At 43.1% G+C, this 20,819-nt stretch overlaps 1 protein-coding gene across 1 annotated transcript; it reads left to right on the top strand.

Annotated features, from left to right (window-relative positions):
• Nucleotides 1–1,960: 1,960 nt before the first annotated feature.
• LOC131260133 (PDZ domain-containing protein 8) lies at nucleotides 1,961–19,185 on the top strand. The gene is made up of 7 exons (XM_058261806.1): nucleotides 1,961–2,661; nucleotides 14,119–14,316; nucleotides 14,426–14,829; nucleotides 14,897–15,943; nucleotides 16,679–17,789; nucleotides 17,866–17,980; nucleotides 19,015–19,185. The coding sequence occupies exons 1-7, from the start codon at nucleotides 2,488–2,490 to the stop codon at nucleotides 19,179–19,181; spliced, it is 3,216 nt and encodes a 1,071-aa protein (XP_058117789.1). The 5' UTR covers nucleotides 1,961–2,487; the 3' UTR covers nucleotides 19,182–19,185.
• Nucleotides 19,186–20,819: the final 1,634 nt, after the last annotated feature.

The raw sequence follows: 20,819 nt of genomic DNA, 5'->3' as shown, positions 1-20,819 counted from the left end.
GAGATCCGGATCTACAAATCCGAATCTCAATCCGTCATATCATGCGTGCTTACTAAACTTGCAGATTTTTCATATCATTTGTCACTTTTACAATTAGACAATCAACGGTTGAATTGTTCCAAAGGCTAAATCGATTCTGTGAATGGTCCCCAGGACCATCAGGATCGTTATCGCTATCCGCTTCCAGGGGGAACTGCTTCATTTCGGTTCCGATGGAACTACTCACCACTATGCGCCAATTTGAGAAATTCTTCTCTGAAGAGAAAAGAGAATTGAGAATTCTCTCGCAAAATCACAAAATCTCTCTTTCGAAGAGAGAATTCGCGAATCGGGAACTTTCGAACATGCTTTTGCTGAAAAATGACATTTGGATGTTTTTTCAACTCTACTGTCAGTGATAGTCAACCGGGCCATTGTCGAAATTGTCAATGCAGTATTAATTTCTCCAAAACTGGAAACGATGGATAAGTCTTTACTTCCACAAAGTTGTTGGTCTGCAAAAGACCGTTCGTTTGAGGGTTCTGTCGTAAAAATCGGTCCAAAGAATCAAACATTATTGGAAAATTGGCTGTTTCGGCCATTTTCCCATACAATATTATTCGTAAAGACTAAGTAGCCAAGAAAATCTCACTTTCGTTAAATTTGAGTGTGTTTTGAGCAGACCTTTCGGTTGAGGGGCCATCGTGAAAATCGGTTCAAACTCGGGGTCCACACTGCATTTGAAAATCACTGAGAAAACAAACCTAAACAAACAACGACGATATTTTGGCCCGCCGTAGGAAGTATATATTTCCACATCATCTCCTACTTGTTGAAGAGCAGTTAGTTTACGTTTCAGCACCCGTAAAAACTTTGGTAAAAATATCAATTAAAACGGAGTTTGATAACTGAATTACATTTGTCAAGCCTCAAAATAAGTAGTACAACGAAAAATCCGATGTTTCGTGAAGAATATTGCTCGTTTTGTTCGCGTTTGTGATTCGGTTTGTTTACGTTTTGTCCAGCTGTCGGTTTGTTTACGTTTCGAATTGACATTTGACAAGAGCTAGCGCGACGTCGCGTTTTTCGCTCTTTCTACACTAGCGCGGTTTGTGTGACATTTTTTTTGTATGGAGTTCGGCCGCCTGTCAGGCGACGTCGCGATTCATGACGGGACGTGGCGCTGCAGTGTGGACCCCGAGAAAGAATCAAAAGGCAAATTTTTGCCTAAATAGATTACCTTGAGTATTGAGTATTGAGTACCTTGTTCCGGTGGAACCGGTAGATTTCCGAAGCTTTTCGAAAAATAAACTTTCTCACTAACTAGAAAATATGGAAAGATCTATTGGCACACAAAGTTGTGTGTCTTGAGCAGACCTTTCATTTAAAGGGTCACATGTTCAAATCGGTTCAGCAATTTTAAAGTTATTAACACATTTGTTATTTTAGCAGAAAATACCAACCAAGGTTTCTGCACCTACGCCCCAGAGTTTCATAAACTAAGAATTACGGAAGAGTCTTTGTTGCACAGAGTTGTGTGTCTTCAAAAGACCTTTCATTTGAGGGGTCTGGCTCTAAAATTGGCCGAGCCACTAAAAAGTTATTGACAAATTAGTTACTTTAGCCATTATTTCCAGTTGTGACCAAGGTTTTTGAAGCTTGTTGATGTTGGCGTGCAGCTTCGTTCTAGTGGTGTTGTACATGTTGTGTCAACATTCAGTTCTTCTTCGCGAGGCGAAACAAGCAGACTTGTTTTGCCAGCGCTGAAAAATACTTTCGCAAGGATTACTTTTACACTTAAATTAAGGTGGGCTTTACTTGTAGCTCGGCACTAAAAAGTACACTAGTTTGATTGCGTGAGTGAAAAACCAACACCTTTCGATTCCGAAAGTGTGTTTACGGCAAGTTCATTAGTTTTCTGAGCGTATATGATACGGTTAAATATATCGAAAAGTATTATCCTTCGGTTGTGCAAGAAAGTGGTAGCTCCGTAAAGTGTTTTACGAGGATGCATTTACCTTACATTGCAGCAGGCAAATTCCAATAGTTTGCTGACGGAAGCCAATGCGGTGGCGGAAAAGTGGTCAGTAAATAATGTCCCCACCCTGGCCATTGCTCATAATTACATCCAAAAACGTATGAAATCCTGGGGCTATGTAACTACTACTAAAAATTGCTTTGGGTGCTATGCTTGATCGGTACAAGTGGGCTCGTGGATGCACAAGCTTCCACTTGACATCTGTAGAAACGTTCGACGATTGACGAGGTGAAGATTGGGTGGCGGAACGGAAACGATTAAAAAGTGGTGTTTTACTGGATTACGGCTGGCGGCTCTATGCTTTACACGGTCGTGCCTGCGACGGCTGGAACGAATATTTCGCTCAACAAATTGCGGTGTCTCCCCAGTGCTGTAGAGTAACGGGATCAGGACACAACGGATCCATACATCCGTTTCCTCGCGGACGACAACGACGAAAACGACGACTGAAAGCTCACCTAAAAGACAGCATGGATTTCGTCAGTCTGCTGCTTTTCTGTCTGATGTCGTGCGTAATTGGAGCTGTGCTGATGCTGTTGATTCAGTACTACGCGTTCGTACGATACTTCCGGCTGCCGGAGCTGGACCAGGAGCAGGAGGACCAACGGAAATCTGCATTTAGCGAACGCTACGTCCTGCCCGATGTAAGTTTAATCCGATTTTTCTTTGTTCCGTATCCGGTGGTATTCTCTACCTTTCCATTTCCCGTCTAATAAAGTATTCTATCCGTCGATCTAAAGAATCCTGAGCCTTACCGATTGATCCAAGCAACCGTTTCCTTCCGGAAAAAGACTTGGCTCCTGGTTGCTAGATCGGTGAACACAAACAAATGTACCTGTGAGAAGGAAAAGTTCGTATCTCCGGGATTCAAGCACACATGAAAACTGGTGACCTACTTTCACGGCCACCCCAAAAAATCAGTCCTCACTCTGGATGGTTTGGCGCGGGAGTAGCATTGCATTGGTTGTGTTTTAACAACTGTGCCGTGCTATTACGGTTTTGCTATCATTCCCCCGACCAGCCCGACTAACCCTGACTGTGTTTTCGTTATAAAAACAATACAAAATCCCCCAACTCGTTCTCATTACGGAACCAGCCTCGAGCGCGTTCCGCTCAAATGACAACACCGTAAATCGCTCCAACGACGAATCTCTGATTATGCCGGGGTCGTCGTACGTAAGCCAATAGATAGGGAGGGACCTTCTTGGCACCAGGTTTTGCCATATTTTGGCGGCTCCTTTTTTTTCCTTCCCGTCTGCAAGCTTGCTTAGTTTTCTTTGCAGTAACGAGTTGTATGGCGTACTGGTTGTACAGCTGATAGTTGGTTTCACCACTTTACGACATTTGATGGCTTAATGTTGAGCCATCAATGGTTACACCACGTTTTTTTGTTTTGTTTTAGGCTTGAAGCATTGCGGATAGTGCCATGAAATTAAGTTCTACGAAACACTAAAACGAAGGTTCTGGTTTACCCGCGTCACCGTCCGTTTTCAGTGATAAGAAAATACCGTGCTGTGAAACATAGGGTTAGAAGAACTTGAATTGTTTCATTTACGTCAATTTACATTGCTTCATTTAAATGGATAAACATAACGATACATGGGGGAATGGCTTTTCCTCATAATTTTCTATCGGAATGATTTCAGTGAAATTAATTCATCATATCTGCATGGTAGATTATGAATTATACAGCCGGCGATTGATAAATCATTCAAAACGGATAAACGTGGAGTGAGGACGGGAACAAACTCGTTGCGATTTAATGAACCATCGGATCCAATCCCCGCCGTACCACGCACGGTGTTGCTCGGTGTGGCCTCACTACACCATGGGACGTTGTTTGGTTTGGCTTTGTTGAAGGTGGCAGATATTTCAGGTACCGGTGACCAGTGTTGTAAACTGTCGACACTTTTTTTGACATTCGCTTTAGCCTACTTGTCGATATCATTGTTTATTAACGACACTGAATTCGATCATGAAACGAATTTTTGGTTTGTAACGTGAATCGTCTAAGACTATCACCGTAGTAGCATATGAATGTCAACGACATTCAATGAAACGACATTCATTTGCTGTAGTTACCGTCGTCGAATCCTCGTTCAAATGAATGTCTTTTGAATGTCATTTGAACTTTTCATACGCAATGAAAATCTTTTTTTTTATAATTAAATTGAATTTCGTAACGGCAAACAAACGAAACACATCAAAATAAGTTCCAAACACAAACCGGTTCGTTACAAAAAATATTTATTTATAGTTTAATTCAATTAAATTATTTTTTATTGAGCCGAATAAACAATTTATAAAATGTTGAGGAATCCAGTCAAATAACACTACTGGAAATTTTATATTTATGAACATTCTTATAGCTAAATCACATATTATCCTAGTGCAAACACAAATCAAATATCTTCTTCATTCCATTTGTAAAGGTTTGGAAGAATCTTTTCAAACAAACTTTTGTTGAGTTTAATCAACAAAATATTCTCTAGCGTATCATCGTGCATCTTAGTCCGTTTATCGGATAAAACCAACCCAAGTGCACTAAAAGCGCGCTCCACAGAAACTTGGTTCGATGGAACTGCAAGAAGTATTGTCGCAACTTCATATAATTCAGGGTGCGTGGATTTTCGCGACAACCAATATTGCCAAAGATCAAATGTGGAATTTTGATGGGCCTCCAAGTCCAATGCGTTCAGCTGTCGAACGAATCTGGTTGGGGATGTGTTTGCTGTTTCTACATCGGATTCCGGCAATAAACCTCCATACATTTCGGTCAAAAATATATCAAAATCAGTTGACCTATTGTTTGATGTATTAGAGTCAGCTGAAGAAGAAGGTGATGGTGAAGGAGATGGCTGGACCTTATTTTTGATTTGCTGCATACGTTGTGATGTAGCGATGATGAAGCTCTAGAAATAAACAAAATAAGAATTTTTATAATTATAACTCAACAAGTAGTGTCGATATGGGATATGCATAAACCCAAAAAGGTGGAAACTTTAAATGTAATACTCACGCGTATTTCATCCTTTTCATCCAGGCTGAAAAATCTAGAATTTAGGTAATTGAACCTCGGGTCAATTAGAAGTGCAGCCTTAAATACGATATTTTCCTTCAGAACTATTAGCCTTTGTTTAAGAGCCTGTGTAAGCGGTTCAACAAATCGATTTCCTTGAATTAGCCTAACTTGCATAATCACCTTCATCCAGTTCAAATAAAAATCGTTGAGCGAGGTATGTTTAGCCTGCATACACTTCGTGGCTATGTAGACAGGTTCAAATGCTGCAACATATTCTTTTATAAACTCCCATAGATCCGTCAAGTCTAAAAATGAAATTTAATCTTTTAAATGCATCATCATCAAGCAAAAATTCTGTTTGGTTTAATTTATCTTACCTAATTCCGAATGGTGTTGACTCAGCTCGATGAAAAGATCCTCATGGTTATTGAAATGGTTGAGCATTGCATAGATGCCTCCCCACCTCGTTTTTGAGTACAGCCGTGGAAGAGACTCGTCATTAAACACATTTTTGAATTTAATTTTCCTGCAGTTATTCGATACCGAGGTACATTTACGAATCTCGGCATCGAATGCCTTGATGACATCGGTAACCGAAAGTTGCATGGTATGAACGGCACATCTCACTAGCGTTATAGTGTTTGAAAACTCCTTTTCAATAGTTTCCGTGCAATCTAAATTTTCGTCGGAAACCGCGTTGCTGTCGTCTGCATCGAGCGGGTTAATTGATAGTTCAGACTGCAACTGTTTCACTGTGGCGATCATGTTCGCCCCATTATCACACGTCACCGTAAAAATCTGTTCCAATGTTATTTCATACAAGTTGAGGATTTCCATAATTTTCGCTTTGAGAAATTTTCCTGTGTGCCTTTCATTGAGCTCAACCATCCCTATCAAATAATAAATGCCAATAGGAACTCTAAGAACAGATTCCATAAAAATAGAAACAGAATTAAAATATTAGTGGAAGATTTATATTACCGATCGTGTAAATGACGATATCCTTTTGCTCCGGATCAAAAAATTGCACATTGATTCCAAGGATGTGCCGTCCAAGTCGAGTTGCACTGTCAATTTTCAAGCAAATAAGCTTTTCTTTCACGAGATCGGTAATTTCGACACGAAGTTTTTCTGCGGCAGCTCGCAGATGACAGACAAGGTTTGGGTGATTTAGCTGCATCTTTAATGCATCGCAAATTGGTTGTAATATCAACCCCAAACCTTCCCATTCGATAGAAAGTATCGGCAAGTTATGGGTACAGACCAGCTTCACCATACCTTCTAGTAGCGTTTGTCGGTCAATGGCTACAGGGACCTTGGCAATTTTTCTACGCTTGGCCGGTACTTCATTCTCTTCTTGCATGAGTCCATGGGTTTTTGCCAACGCTGGGTGTTCCGATCGCATGTGGCGTATAAAGTTCCCCGGATCATATTTTTCGCTCTTTTGCCGGTATTTACATCCATTGACTGGGTCAATGAACAAAAAAATACTCCATTCTCCAACGTCACGCAATCTTCTACCAAGATTTCGCGGAAGCTGCGCTTTCCTCTCGACGTAGACATTTTGATTATTTTCTATTTTTATGTTTTATGTGGCTATCCTGCGTGTTTTTGAATTTTAATATGATATTCAACTTATTTTCACTTAACTGTACTCACCTTACTTAATATTTTCTTTTCCCGTTATTTTTTTATTCGAACTACAACCTTTAGCACTAGCTTTGCGAACACACAAATAGCAGACAAGACCAGTACAATCGTATGACAGGTTTTTGTGCAGTTTAATATTCGAATGCTAACTAGATCATTTGACACCCGGAAAAATTAGCGTCATATGATTTCACCAAGAAAATGTCGTCGTATCAAATGACATTTTTTGACGTGACGGTCAAGTGAATGAACGAAATTTGAATGTAGAGCTTCAAACAGAATGAATGTCAGCAATTGAATGTCAATGAACGTCACCGTTCGCAACACTGCCGGTGACATAGCTTACACTAGTCCTTCCGGCCCAAAGTGGATGGAGTTAGATAAGGACCAGAGACGGTCCAACGAGCTGCTTTTTAGTCGGTGGAATAATCGATAGCGGCATAGCAGCGTACAATAATAGTGGTATTTGGTGTTTTTTCCCCCCCTTTTACCACATATTGTCCCAGGTGGAGAGTAAGGGAGACAGGAAGATGAAAACAAAATCTTTCCGGCGCTTTAAATAGATGTCGGGCGAGTATGTCATATTTTTAGTCACCAAGTTTGGAGCCGAGTGTATGCTTTTCCTCTTCTCACCTTAGCTCATCCACTTAAACTCCCATCAGTGGGTCAACATTTTGTTGGAATATACTCCACGTTGTCCCGTTTCGAATGGGAAATCGCCTTAACATGTACGGAATGAAAAATGTATTATTCAAAGCACGGTATGACGTGCTTAAGGATCTGCACAGCGTGGAACTAGGGTTTTTGTATCCTTTCCAACTTAAGATTCGTTCTAGTTTAGCAGTCTGGTTTATAAACCCTTCTCCAGCAGCGTCGAGGTAGCGGGACCAGTTCCACTAAATTCCCTGGTGGCCCCACAAAAGGTTCCATCATATGGACCTTCTTATTTGATTTAGCTTTTTGCTCGTGGTGTTTCAATTTGCACGGAGGTTTCTTTTGAAGACACGACTCTGCTCGAAGCGCTGTGGATGGGGGAAAAGTTGGAGGGAAGAATTTTTCATCAGGTCCGCGCCCTCGCTCACACCCTGGCACCAAATGACCAACCTTCCACGAAATTATCTTAAGAAGTTGGAAACCCCGCAACGCTTCCTACGCTTACTTCTCCCAGGTGTCCCAGTATCCTGTTGCTGGTTTCCGGTTTTGGTCCAATTTCGCTGCGGGTTTGGTTTGCCAAAGATAAGGCTACCCGTTGTTTCTCGTTGTAATACTCCTCCGCGTTTGGTTAATGCGTTTTTAGTAGCACAGCACATGATTGGGTACTGCTGCCGGGTGATGGATGGAAAGGGGGTGGCCCCGCCTGCCTATACTTCATTTTCTATCTGCCACACTTCATCACGAGATCCTTGCGCCTGAAGATGGTCGTTCACGACGGCCCCTTTGGGTGATATCCACCAACGCTTGTGGCTCGGGAGAAAGAACGGCTTTCAAGGGACGTGTTGTGCCGAGCTGGCAGCCTCCTTTTCCCGCAGCGTCACGCCCGCTCGTGGAATCGGCTTACGAAGAGTTATGCAAAGGAATGAATGAGCACTCACAGTCTGTGCACCCGTGGAGTGTGCCGCTGCCTGCGAGACGGCTCTCCAGACACTCGACCGCGTTCGCTAGTATGTTTGTCGTGCCAAGACTGGAGAAGTGCACCGTAGAAAGAACCTTTCGCCCAGGGATTTTGACGAGGATGCCAGGGTATACTGTACCGTTCTACGACGCAACTGATTCCAGTGCCACTATCCTGGGCCGCTTCGACTGCTCAGTTGCGGGGGTTGGATTTGTAAAATTTAGCTCAATGATCCCAAACCGAAGACTTTCAATTTGAAATTCAATGGAATGTAGCCTCGAGACCTTGCACCCAAAATAAACACCACAATATATTGCTAGTGCACTGTGCCGCTCGTATTCCCTGTGGGTGTATTGTCCCCGGTTGAAGTTGTTGAATGTTTCACCGCACGGTGGTGTGTTTTCGCGCAAACTTTATTGCCCTAAGCGTGCTCTCTGGTGAGTTGCAGTTGCTTATTTTGTGCTTCAAAAATATCCAAATATTCCGCCGTACAAACTTTACTCGAATGAAAAGTTTTTCTTTCCCAGTTACATTTCGCGCAAATGGCATTGCTTTTGCTTGTCAAAAGATTTATAATAACAAAATTGTTTTATGAACTCAGGCAGAGAGGCTGGTTGCAGCATTACTTTATCCAATTTTTCAGCAATTAATTTATAGTGACTCGACTTTCCTTGCATAGTTCGTCATAATAACAGATTTTTACCAAATATTTATCGATCAACTAGTAATGATTCAGCTCAATCTTAGTTGATCAGTAATTGAAAACTAAACATTTTAAATTTTCTCATAAAAGAGTTTTTTTTTATTTATACACCACAACAGCTGTAATTCCAAATGTTAGTTGTTGGGTGTAGTTGTTATTTCTCATTTTGGTAAATTTGAACAAAATAATTTAATTTAATTTAGCGAAAAGGTGGACATTGAAAAGTCGTATAAAATGTCACTTTCGATGGCAAAAATGTGAAAATATAGCTCTCGTTTAAAACCATTAAAACTACACGACTTTTAATATTAAAACATTTTTATATTTGTTTGAATTTAGCCTCGAAAAATTCTAACAAATTCCCATGAAGAATCACAAAATATACATTCGAAGATTAAATTGTATATTTCTTTGTTTATTTGAACTTTTTGCTTAGGATCCAGCTAAAATTTTCCTACGAGTCGTACATAACAGAATTTTGTTAACAACGTATCGAAGTGATCTAATCATCACTTTTTGCACATTTTGGAACCGTGCTTTGTGACAACTTTAATCTTCGTGGTGTTAGTATTTTTAATTTATTACAACTGCCAACATATACGGTGTACGCAAACGTTTGGTGCGGTCCTATGACGTCATAGCAAGGGTTGCTATCTTACATAACACGATTTTATTGATTGCAGCTAAATCAGCCGGTGTTTTTTTTTCTTTTTCGTTTTTACATTTGGTTTCATAAAACTTCAACGAATCCTTTTGTGATCCTTCAAGGGGAAAATTTGGAAAGCGAAAAACAGAAAAAAAATCCCTTTTCACCGAGCGGACCGCAACATCGGAATGAAAGAGGGGTAACACGTGGCAATGGCACGCGGTAGTTTGACAAACATCGTTAAAACTCCTCTTTCGGTACACTTTGAGGCACGAATCTCGCTCGCCAGGAAGAACGATGCGCGCTCCGGTCCTGCGCTCATTATACGGTTCATAATTTTGATTTCTTACTCTTGCCACGCTGGCTGGCTGGCATCCGAATCGCTCGGCACTACGGCAGTAGTTTTGCTGATGTGAACCCATTGCAATGGGATGGAAAGACGTTTTAATATTACTGCTGTTTTATATGGGGCAGCTCCTCCGGTGTTTCGGTGTCCGTCATCCTTTTGCCCATGTTTGCCCCATTTTCTCTCCATTTCGGGTGCGCAAAAGGTGTTCGTTTTGTTTTCCGCTTGTCGTGGCGGGCATCGCCGCCGGAAATTCCTGCCCGCTCGTTATCACCTCCGATTTATTGCAATGGCCTGGAATGTTTTGTCGTCTGGTGTGTTGATCAAATCTGGTAAGCTGGGTGGGTGGTTCAAATTATAAATATTCGGTTTTGTTTCGGAATATCAAAGGGGGGAGGAGGAAGAAAAGGGGAAGAGAATGTGAAATATATGAAATAGATATTTAGATTTTTAGTCAACAGTATTTATAAGACAAAAAGGAATAAAGGGACAGATAACATTGTGTGTACACTGGTCACTTTCCTGTTTTTTCAGTCTTCTTTTGAGGCCGAGAAGCATGCAAAATTTCGTTTTCGGAAAATTTTGTCGAAGACCCAATTCAATGACAAGCTGGCTAGAATTGATTTTTATTGAAAACAGAAAAAAAATAATCAAGGATAGTATCGCCAAGAATGATCTCTACATTAATTTCCTTATATTTTGAGGCAAGGTAAAACTATAGAAAAAGTTAACTTTGAAGATATTTACGTCAAAGTCTCTGGAATGACATCTTGCACAATGATATCGCTACAATTGAAGGCGCATTGCCAATGTTTGTCATCAATTATTTTTCAATCAATGATCATTTGCTACGATTGGAAAACATAGGACTAGGGAGCTGTTGCTAGAAATCGTTTAATTCACGATGGCGTCTCCACGTAGACAGTTTGGTCTGTGCGTCGGGTCATTCCTAGCATTAGTCCTAACAGGTGTACCTCCGCAAAGCTTCGGCCAGTTTATGGACGAACCAGTCGAATTTCTTGGAGCGATCGGTCCGCAAATAGTAACGCACCAGCCACTGCCGACCCCGATGACATTCCCGACGACATCCCCGACGATGTCTCCGACGATCTCGTGCCCGGCTAAAACGGTGATCAAGCCGGACTCGAATGGAACCTACATCATTCAGGATCGGATCTACGACATGACCCAACTGAACACTGTGTCGAACATAGAGCTGATAAAGATGTTCGAAAACGTGAACCCCCGGTGTATTTCGATCCGAGTGCAGACCCAGACGCAGGACAATACGACGGTCATCGAGGGCGAGGCGCAGATCTACTGCGGCCTGCGATTAATCGGGCGAGTCACACTCTGGATTAGCGCGAACGAATGCACCGACTTCTTTCTCGAGAACGTGCGCATGGACCTGGAGCGGTGCGGTACGGTGAATCGCTCCCTGAGCGAGTCGATGTACACTTTCGCGATTCTGTCCGACACCGAGTGGGAGCTGAATGTGGGAACGCAACAATTTCCGAAATTTGTTGATTCGACGCCGCGACCAAATATCTCATTGGCCACCGAAAACGACAAAGGTCCGGCTGCAATTGAGGATATGCTGAAGTGCGATTGCAACGCGGTGAAAGAAACATTCAAAAATATGCGCAACTGTGTCGTTCTTAATGTGACCAACGCGTCCAAGCTTGTCTTGCATATCGCGCTGATAGTAACGATCTCGATTGGCACGACGTTGTTTTTGTTGTTCTTTTTGAAGTTTTGTAGAAAACTTATCATGTGAAGATCATGATCTGGGTACCAATCGTTGACCGCAACCTAAGAATGTGTGATCAGTAACTCAAGAACCAATGTAAAGTAGCCAAGGTCAATCGAAATTATTGTGCAACATTTCCTGTAAAACCATCATTCATATTTATATGAAACTTGAAAAAGTGTGGAAAAATAATTTAAAATGTAAATGTAGCCAATTTTTTCAGCAATATCTTACTCTAAAAATTGTTCTTTAATCTTTTGAAATTTGTGGTGTGTGTGTGACCAACTCATAATTTTCTGAAAGCTTGTCAAAAATTTTGTTCAAAACAAATTAAACATGCTGCAGTCATGTTTTTATCTTATTTATGATGTTCTATTTCTGTATTAAAATAAGTCACATAAAACACAATAAAAATGTTTCCACTTCAAAGTGAACTTCCAATTACTTCTGAAATCACTTCTAACTCCATTTTACAAAAGCAGAACTCTCGTTAACGTGTATAAATGACATAACGAACGACTTGCTTGCTTCAAAATTTGATAAAATATTAAATCGTATTTCATATCAAATAATGAAGAAATATCATGTTTCACGAACTTGTCCAATCTTGTCGAAAACAAAACGGGTTTTAGAGGTTCTTATTTTTGTCACAAAGTTTTTCTAGTACAAATTTATTATTTTGCTATTATCCTAGAAGTTTTTATAATTGTATTTGATGTGTGATAACCATTCAGGCGTAATTGTTAAGATATCTATTTCCACAGTTAACAATTAAGCTTCAAACCTCGCTTGCGTTAGAATTCCTCACTCTTTGGTCGTTCTGTTAAAGTATTTGGTTTTTTACGCCCAATATTTGTCAGAAAACAAAAACTTGTGATCAATGTAAAAGGTAGAACACCACTTTCATCAAGGTTTTCTCGACTGGTCTAAAACATTTAAAACAATCTTAACCCTGCGCTCATCAAGACTCGAAAGTCTCCAGATTCCGCTCCACGTTTTACGACCAAACTTTGGCTGGCAACTGTTGAATAAATGATGAGCAATCGTCAAATACAACCGAAAAAGACGGCACCGCTTGTCACGCCGCTTGTGACAAATAGAATTGCGCTGAAAAGCTGACCGAGGATTCGACTTCCAAAAGCAAATTGTGCGAGTGCGGCTCTTGTCTTGGTTTGCAGTCCTACCGAAAACACCTACCGTCAGGATGAGCAGCAAAGACAAATTTCACATTTGAAGATAATTCACTGAATCATCTTAATTAATTACCGGCGTCACCCTTGACGACACCGACACTCTCGAACCATCGTAATCTCATGACTATTGACATTAACTGCTAGAACAACGCCGAGGGCATGTCCACGGTCAACGCGTCGGCGAAAACTGGGCTGCCATTTCGTGGAAAGTCTTTCGATTGAGTTTTCCATCAGCGGGGCCTCTTAATGGATGTTGGCCTACGCTTGACGAATGTTCGGGCAGGTATAAGCGAAGCGGTATTATTCGAAATTGGGTACCATAAACATGCCTTTTTGCTCATTCGGGACCGATGGAATCCTTATCGCTTTAGTCTCGACCACTCAGTTCCTGTTTCACTAATAAGTTCGCTAGAATGTAGGCTTCATTAAGAGATAATTGCGTAGATGGGATGTATTGTACTTTGGCAAGGATCGTCAATGTATCATAATTAGAGGCGTAACGCGCCATCGACGCTATAAACATTGATGATGTATCGATACATTGAGTTGTTTCGTTGAATCAACCAACGGAAAAAAGGAGATTTAAAATAAAGTGCATTGAAATTCACTCCAAACATGGTGCACTAAAAGGGAAACGGATAGCGAAAATAAAAAGTGTACCTACATCTTTTTAAAATTCGCATAATAAATTTAAAGAATGGCAATATTTCAGTGGGTTGTAATTTTTTTTTTACACTCCACGAGCATGTCATTTTGCCCACATTTTCTTCCATTCAATGGTAATCGCACATAATAATAACGATAATAATTGAGTGGTATGTAAAGATAAAAATGTGTTCCACGAATCGCGTCCGTCTTGCGAAAATGTTCGCCTACGGCCATTATATTCCTCCTGTGCACAAACAAACTTATTAGCGCCACGTGGGTGGTTAGGTAGATGTATCCTGCTGCTGCCACGTTCCGGGATTTTGTTTTGCTCCAGCCTCAATCATCTGCTAGCCCTTGCTGTATTTTTCCTCGCTTTTGTGGTATCTTTTCTAATTGTAATTGCCAACACGCTGTTCGGAAGTGAACGTGTCTATCTTGTTTGTTCTATTTTCTGCGAACCGCCATCATCATACTTTTCTTTGCAACATGGTGCACATGTTTTCTAATGCGAATTTGTTCTCTCGGTTACAGACGCTGTTGGAAAACATAAAGGCACCGGACCAGGAGAGCAAATCCACCATCATGGCCATTAACCTAATACTGCAGTTTCTGTACTTCGAGCTGCGGCAGTCGAACCGCGTGCGCAAGTGGTTCCACCGGAAGCTGTCGCTGGAGCTGGACGAGCTTATCAGCAAAACAACGACCGGAAAGCTTTTCGATAAACTTACGGTGAGATAATCCTTATGCGGGGAACAATCCGGCGAATGTTTCGCAGTGGGATAACGGTTTTGTTTTTCGTTCAATTTGTTTTGTTGTATTTTCCCTGCCTTGTTGGTAGATCCGCGATCTCGATCTGGGCAGTCAATTCCCGGAGATAAAAAACTTCCGCCTGCACGCCGTCGACCTGCATCCGGACGAAGGGTACATCGAGAGTTTGGACGTGCTGCTCGATCTGCACTACGAGGGTAACTTTCGGTTGACGATCGACGCCGACATGGTGCTAGGCAAGAAGGGGTCGCTGGCATTGCGCGTGAAGCAAGTGTCCGGCCTGGCGCGGTTACAGTTCACCCGCAAACCGTACACGCACTGGTCGTTGAGCTTCATCAGCGATCCGAAGGTGGAGCTGGACGTGCAGTCGCACTTCCAGGGCCGACAGATGCAGTCCAACATTACCAGTCTCATTTCGAACCAGATACGCAAAGCTATCCGCCGGAAGCACACCCTTCCGAACTATAAGTTAAGGTACGTGGACGATCACTATCCGATCACCGTTTGTTGTCGTTTTCATTCATCACCCTTCCCTTCCCAGGTATAAACCGTTCTTCCACCGTGTGGAAGAAGACTACGAACTGAACGAAATCGTACCGAACGGTACACTGGAGGTTACGGTGGCTGAGATAACGCGATTGAACGCACCGATCCGTACCCTGACGCACGTTTACTGCACGCTCACCTTGGCGCACATGCCGTGGGTCGTTGCACGGCAGCAGGACGACCAGTGCGTGATGGTCGTGTCGCTCGACATCGAAATACATAAAGCCAAAAACCAGCAAATCGGTATCGTTTTCAAGCAGTCCGACCAGACGGTGCTAATCGACGCGGTCATACCGAACACACCGGCCTCGAAGGCGGAACTGCGCCGCGGTGACATACTGCTCTCGATACAGGGCAAACGGGTGACCAACATCAGCCAAGTGCCAAAGGTGATAAAGGCGCTTAATCGGCCAATGTTTGTGCTACGGATCGAACGGCTTGTACCGGGCCAGATCAAGAATGACGCGATGTTCGATGACACCGACGGTGACTTTGAGGAGATTGATCCGAACCTCAACATCACCTTTATAAAGAACGTAGATACAGTACAAATCGGAACCGGTGCTGGCGGTAGCACGCTGCGCGAACGAAGGCTGACGCGACGCAACTCTAAGGACAACAGTGGTGGAGAATCGAGCCACTCGAACACGCCGGGCACAACACCAGTGAAGAAACCAACGCTCGTTGGGCGTGATGCTACCAGTTTTCTGGAGCAACCGGCTAGGGGTAGTTTCTCCGATCCGCTGGCCACACCAACTACAACTACGACAGGCAGGAAAGTCAATGTCGATTGCTTCCCGCAGCACTCCTCAATCGATGCGGAGTTTAATTCGTTCATTCGATTGGACGATCCGTGCATGTTTCAGCTGATGGAAAAGTATTCCTACCTAAACCTTAGTGTTTTTGGTAAAAACAGTGAAGAAAACCGGCTGCTAGGATACCTTAGCATCCCGATCAACAGTATTCTCCTGGAGTGTAATGAATCTCATCTCGGGCATCATCTGAAGAAATATCCTTTGCTTCCACCGGAAGCTATCGATGTGTAAGTTGGATCATATTTTATATTCATCTATTAAATGCCCGTTAGGCTATTACACTCCGCCTAGTTACCCTGAGTCACACTTGGAACACTGTGTTCCAGAGTCTCCGGCGCCCTGTTTCGTTTAATAATTTTTTTATCGAGATCTGTCACAACTAAGCTTGCTAACTATTTTTGTCCTAACTGTTAACACCCTCTTTTCACCGACTTTAATTGAAAAATACCACTACTGAGCCTTTATATTATTTATAAAGCATGTTGCCAAATCAGCGAATGGTCTAATTAAATCTAATACAATAAGACCAAACGAGCCGTAGCTAGTGGGCAAGAGCGGGTGAGACAGACGATCCTGCCACGACGTTAAATAGTGAGGAGAGTAAGAGGGGATCGGTCGGGTCAGCGTGCCAACTTATACTAGGAGAGTGATAGGGAATCGGGAGCATTGATCAGCTGATCGATGCGAGGCAGATTTCGGTCGGCGCACGTTGACCCGATTGACCTAAGCTAGTAAAAGTCCTTCAAGGATTAAGTCCTGAATAAATAGTTAAAAGTTACTAAGCGTATCAGTAAGACTTAGTTTTTTAACAAAGCATATTCAAGTGCTTCGAAAGCCGTTCGGAATAATATTGGACAATGGAATGATGAATGATAATTCATCTATGATTCTGCGATATTCAATGCCAATGCTCTATAACAATCTTTCTTTAACCTTCGTACATTTGTCATATACACTTCCAGTTCAAACCATCCTCTTTCGATGCAGTCTGGGTTTGATCAAAATTACTGCTACGGCGACGTGTTGCTCTCATTCGTCTGGACCGGATCTGCGATCAATACGGTATCGTCCCTACCGGTCAAAGGGCTCGGAGGGGAAAGCAAAAAACAACGGCTCATCACCATCAGTCGAGGGTCGGCAGACAAACTGGACGACGATAGACCGGACGGTTTACTGGATGCGAAATTACCAACCGTTTCCTACCCCCCGTCGCCCCTACCGACCCAAACGGCTGCTAGTGGCCTGCACCAGCAGCACGATTTCATCCGGACACACTTCCACCGGACAACCCAGTGCGATTACTGTGGAAAGAAAATTTGGCTAAAGGATGCCGTGCAGTGTCGGGACTGCGCAATGTGCTGCCACAAAAAGTGCATCAATAAGTGTCAAAGTTCGACCGTCTGCAGCGCCAACGAAGGAGCAGCTAGTGAACGGGCATCCTTTTCAACGACAACGACGACGACAACGGGTGGTGGGTCGATGGGAAGTGTGGCGGCAGCGGCCGCAGCAACATCCACGGCGTCCTCGCTGCAACCCGAATTCAAACTAACCGAACCCGAATCACCGACGATCGAGGTAGAAGATTTTGTCGACATAGCCGAGGAGCACCAACAGCATCAACAGCAGCAGCAGCAACAGCAACAGCAGCAGCAGCAGCAGCAGCAGCAGCAACAACAAACTATATCGAAATCGAAGCTGGAAGCACATCGCCAAAGCTTCAGCGATCTGCTCGTGCAAGGGTTGAAGCGTGTCAATTCAGCGAACAACCTTGCGATCCCGACGATTTCCGGACTGAACCCGGGTAGCAAAAGCCTACCACCGACGCCTCAGCACACGCCCCGCAAGCAATCGCTGGCCAACGTGAACACAAACCCGTTCGTGGTGGTCACCCAACGGCTCGAAAGCCTCCCGGAGGACGTGAACGAGCTGAGCATGGAGCAAATTGTCGACCTGACGGCCCCACTGATCGAGTACGGCCCATCCGACACACTGATGGCGCTGGCGAAGAGCAGCAGCAAAACGATGTACTCCGACTGCGAGCCGGACGTGCGGACAGAGAAAATTAACAAACTGGTGAGCGCCAGCAGTGGTACGCCCAGTTCGGCCCTAGTGCGCCGTACTCAACCGTTTCCCTGCACTCTCTTTGCAGCTTTCCAAACTGCACATAGCACTGGACTACGAAACCATCAACCAGTCTTCCCTGAGTGTGACCAAGGACGGCGGTAGTAGTAGTAGTGGTGGTGGTGCTAGTGCAAATGGTAAAGGTAGGTCGACCAAAAACGATAGTTTTACCTCTTGACCCGGCGATTCGTTTTAGTCGTTAAGGCATGTTACATGCAAAACGGACAGAGCCAAGATACTATATCATACATCAACAATACTTATCCTTGATATCAGATTTGATGAACTAAGAGGGAGAGTAGCGATAATAGACTTTGAGCGCAGGTGTTGAGCCCCATTTACACATAGCAAACACTGACAGATCAAAACTACTGGCTTCATTTGTGATAAATCTACACTCGCAATAGATGTTGTAAGGCAATAAATACACCGACTTTTTAGTTTACTTTACGAATTATTTTTGACTTCATTTTAATCACATTCTATCGTTTCGGCAAGGACAAGGCAAGAATTTTATCTGTTGTTTCACAAGATGATTTTTGTTGTCGATTGCGTGGGGTTACGCTTTGCATGTATGTTTGTACATCCATATTACAAAAATATTTAGATACCATTTCAGTCTTTTACTCACCAACCGGCAAATCCAGCAGTGTTCTTAGATCGTCAAACGATGCAAACATGCCGTAACGCACTTCATGTTGAACCGCCAATCTTACAGCTTGGTAGGCTATGATCGCTTTTTTCGCATCGGAAGGCAACGGTCGCGTATCACAGTAAACCTCGCAGCAGTATGTTTTCCGACCGAAAAAGCGAGTTCCCCTTCTATTGAATACACCCTTCGATTGGGCGTATCTACAACAATCATCCGTGGGATAACTATTATTGCAGTAGATCCTAGAAATTGTCTTTGAATTGTCTACCTAACCCGTCCAAGTTATAAGTTTGAAGTTCTTTACAGTAGGTTTGCAACGTTTGGCGATCCAAGAACTCTGCTGAATCTGCCGATTGGTGAGTAAATGGCTATAAAGCATCAAGAACATCCATATCATATCATCATGTAATTGGTTCCAGTGTGCGTGACCATTGGCATAAAATGTCTAATGTAAAATTATTCGTTTTTTTCTACTTTTCCCCCCATGTTTCAATGCTTGCTGCTCGCGCGCATGTTACTCGTTAGAACTCGCTGATGGCAAAGGGAAATCGTCAGCGCAGCAGCAGCAGCACGATAGCACACGAACCGCCTTCCTGGCGGGCCAGTCCGAGGAGCGCGTCCAGGCGCTCAGCATCCTTATGTTGCACCTGTGCTCGGGCCTCCAGTACGTCCAGGGTAATCTTGGTCAATGAGAATAGCATTTGCTTCGGCAGTACTCGCTGGGCTCGCTGATGCTAGAACCCGTTGCCGCCGGTACTGTCCGCAAGCACCACTCGGCCATGCGCCGTCAGCGCTCCCACTTCGAACCCATGATAGATCGTACGGATGTGGACATCGCCCTGGTGGGAGGCAGCGACGGCGATGGCATGATGCCGCCGTTGGACGGTGGTGCTGTTGCAGGCAGTGCCAGTGGCAGGAAGAGCCCTTTCCGTTCGCGCCGCCTTTCCGTCTGTCGCAAACGGGCGCTAGGTATTTTCCAGCGTTCCGCTAGTGTTAATGTTGGTCCCAGCAATGGCGGCGGTAGTAGCAACTGCGCCAAATCCGAAAGCTCCAATTAAACCATTCCCTTACCAGCCGAGTGTATCATCGTCTTACGTTTGCACACTGCTGCTGCTAAAACCTAAACTTATTTTATACGAACGAAATGCCCTTTTGGATACGAAACTTTTCCGACTTAAAGCTACGACATTCATAAATTAAACTTTTCCTGTGTCACAGTCAGTTGTCCATCTAGCTGGATGGAATAGCTAGATTAGAACGTACAATTACCTTTGCCAAAATTCAAAGACAAACGTTTCAGACTGGATTTGCTAAATTAGCTAAATGTTAGAAGAGAGACTTTTATCGTATCAAGGACTTACATCTATTTCTATGACTAAAGGAAAAAAAACAAATGGCTAGCTTTTGTTACGTGTATTGCTAATCTTTGTGCCTGCTAACGTGGGGTAACTGATGTTAACTATCGCTTTTAGATGCTCAAATTCGGAAGGGAACCCTTACAGATCCCGAAAGCGTATGGTTCATTCCAATGTGCTACATCCTTCCCTCTTCGTATGCTACATCCTCGCGTAGGAATAATTACTTTTCAAATTGCAAACAATTGGGACTCCGTAGTCCTTGGAATATTGTATCAACACAAATTTAACAATTACCCTCCGTACTAAACTGCAACAAACACAGTCCACCTCCAACTCACAACTCAGAAACAGGGTATACCCAAAAAACTACAAAACCGACGATAAATATGTCTTCTTTTTATGCCCTTTCTGTCCACCAAATGTGTGTGAATTCAACCCATACCTACTTAGGAAACCTACTAACCATGGCGGCGTGGGAAGCTGAGTTGCTGCAGAAGCTCACGGTGGCCGGGCGACCGGCCACCCGACATCCGTTTTGGAAGCGAAAGTTTAAATTCAAATGAGGCTGTTTGTAAGATGCAGTTTTTAGGTTAGGTGGGAATACGAAAATACTTTCATGTATCGGTGTGTAGTGTGGTCCATAGAGGTTAGTTTTCGATTCAACAGGCAATAGATGTACCGTAAATTCCCACACATAGTGCAGACACTACGGTCAATTTTTTAATATAATTTATTTTGTACTATGGACTCCGTTATGGAAAGTATAGTTGATTGTGTATAATTTAAAAATGAGAAAAACACATTGTATTTAATACAATACATAACAAGGCATTTGTCCATTGGAGCTTCTTGCTACTTATAATATTTATGTTCACATTAGCCCCTTGCTTGGACGTTAGATTAGTATCAACTCAAAGAGTGATTTATGTCGAGCGACATAACGTTCTTATTTATCTTTGATACATCATACAC

This window comes from Anopheles coustani, chromosome 3 (genome assembly GCF_943734705.1).
Source record: "Anopheles coustani chromosome 3, idAnoCousDA_361_x.2, whole genome shotgun sequence".
In the NCBI taxonomy this organism is placed as follows: domain Eukaryota; kingdom Metazoa; phylum Arthropoda; class Insecta; order Diptera; family Culicidae; genus Anopheles; species Anopheles coustani.
Note: the sequence above shows the minus strand (reverse complement) of the source record. Positions and strands in the feature narration are given on the sequence as shown.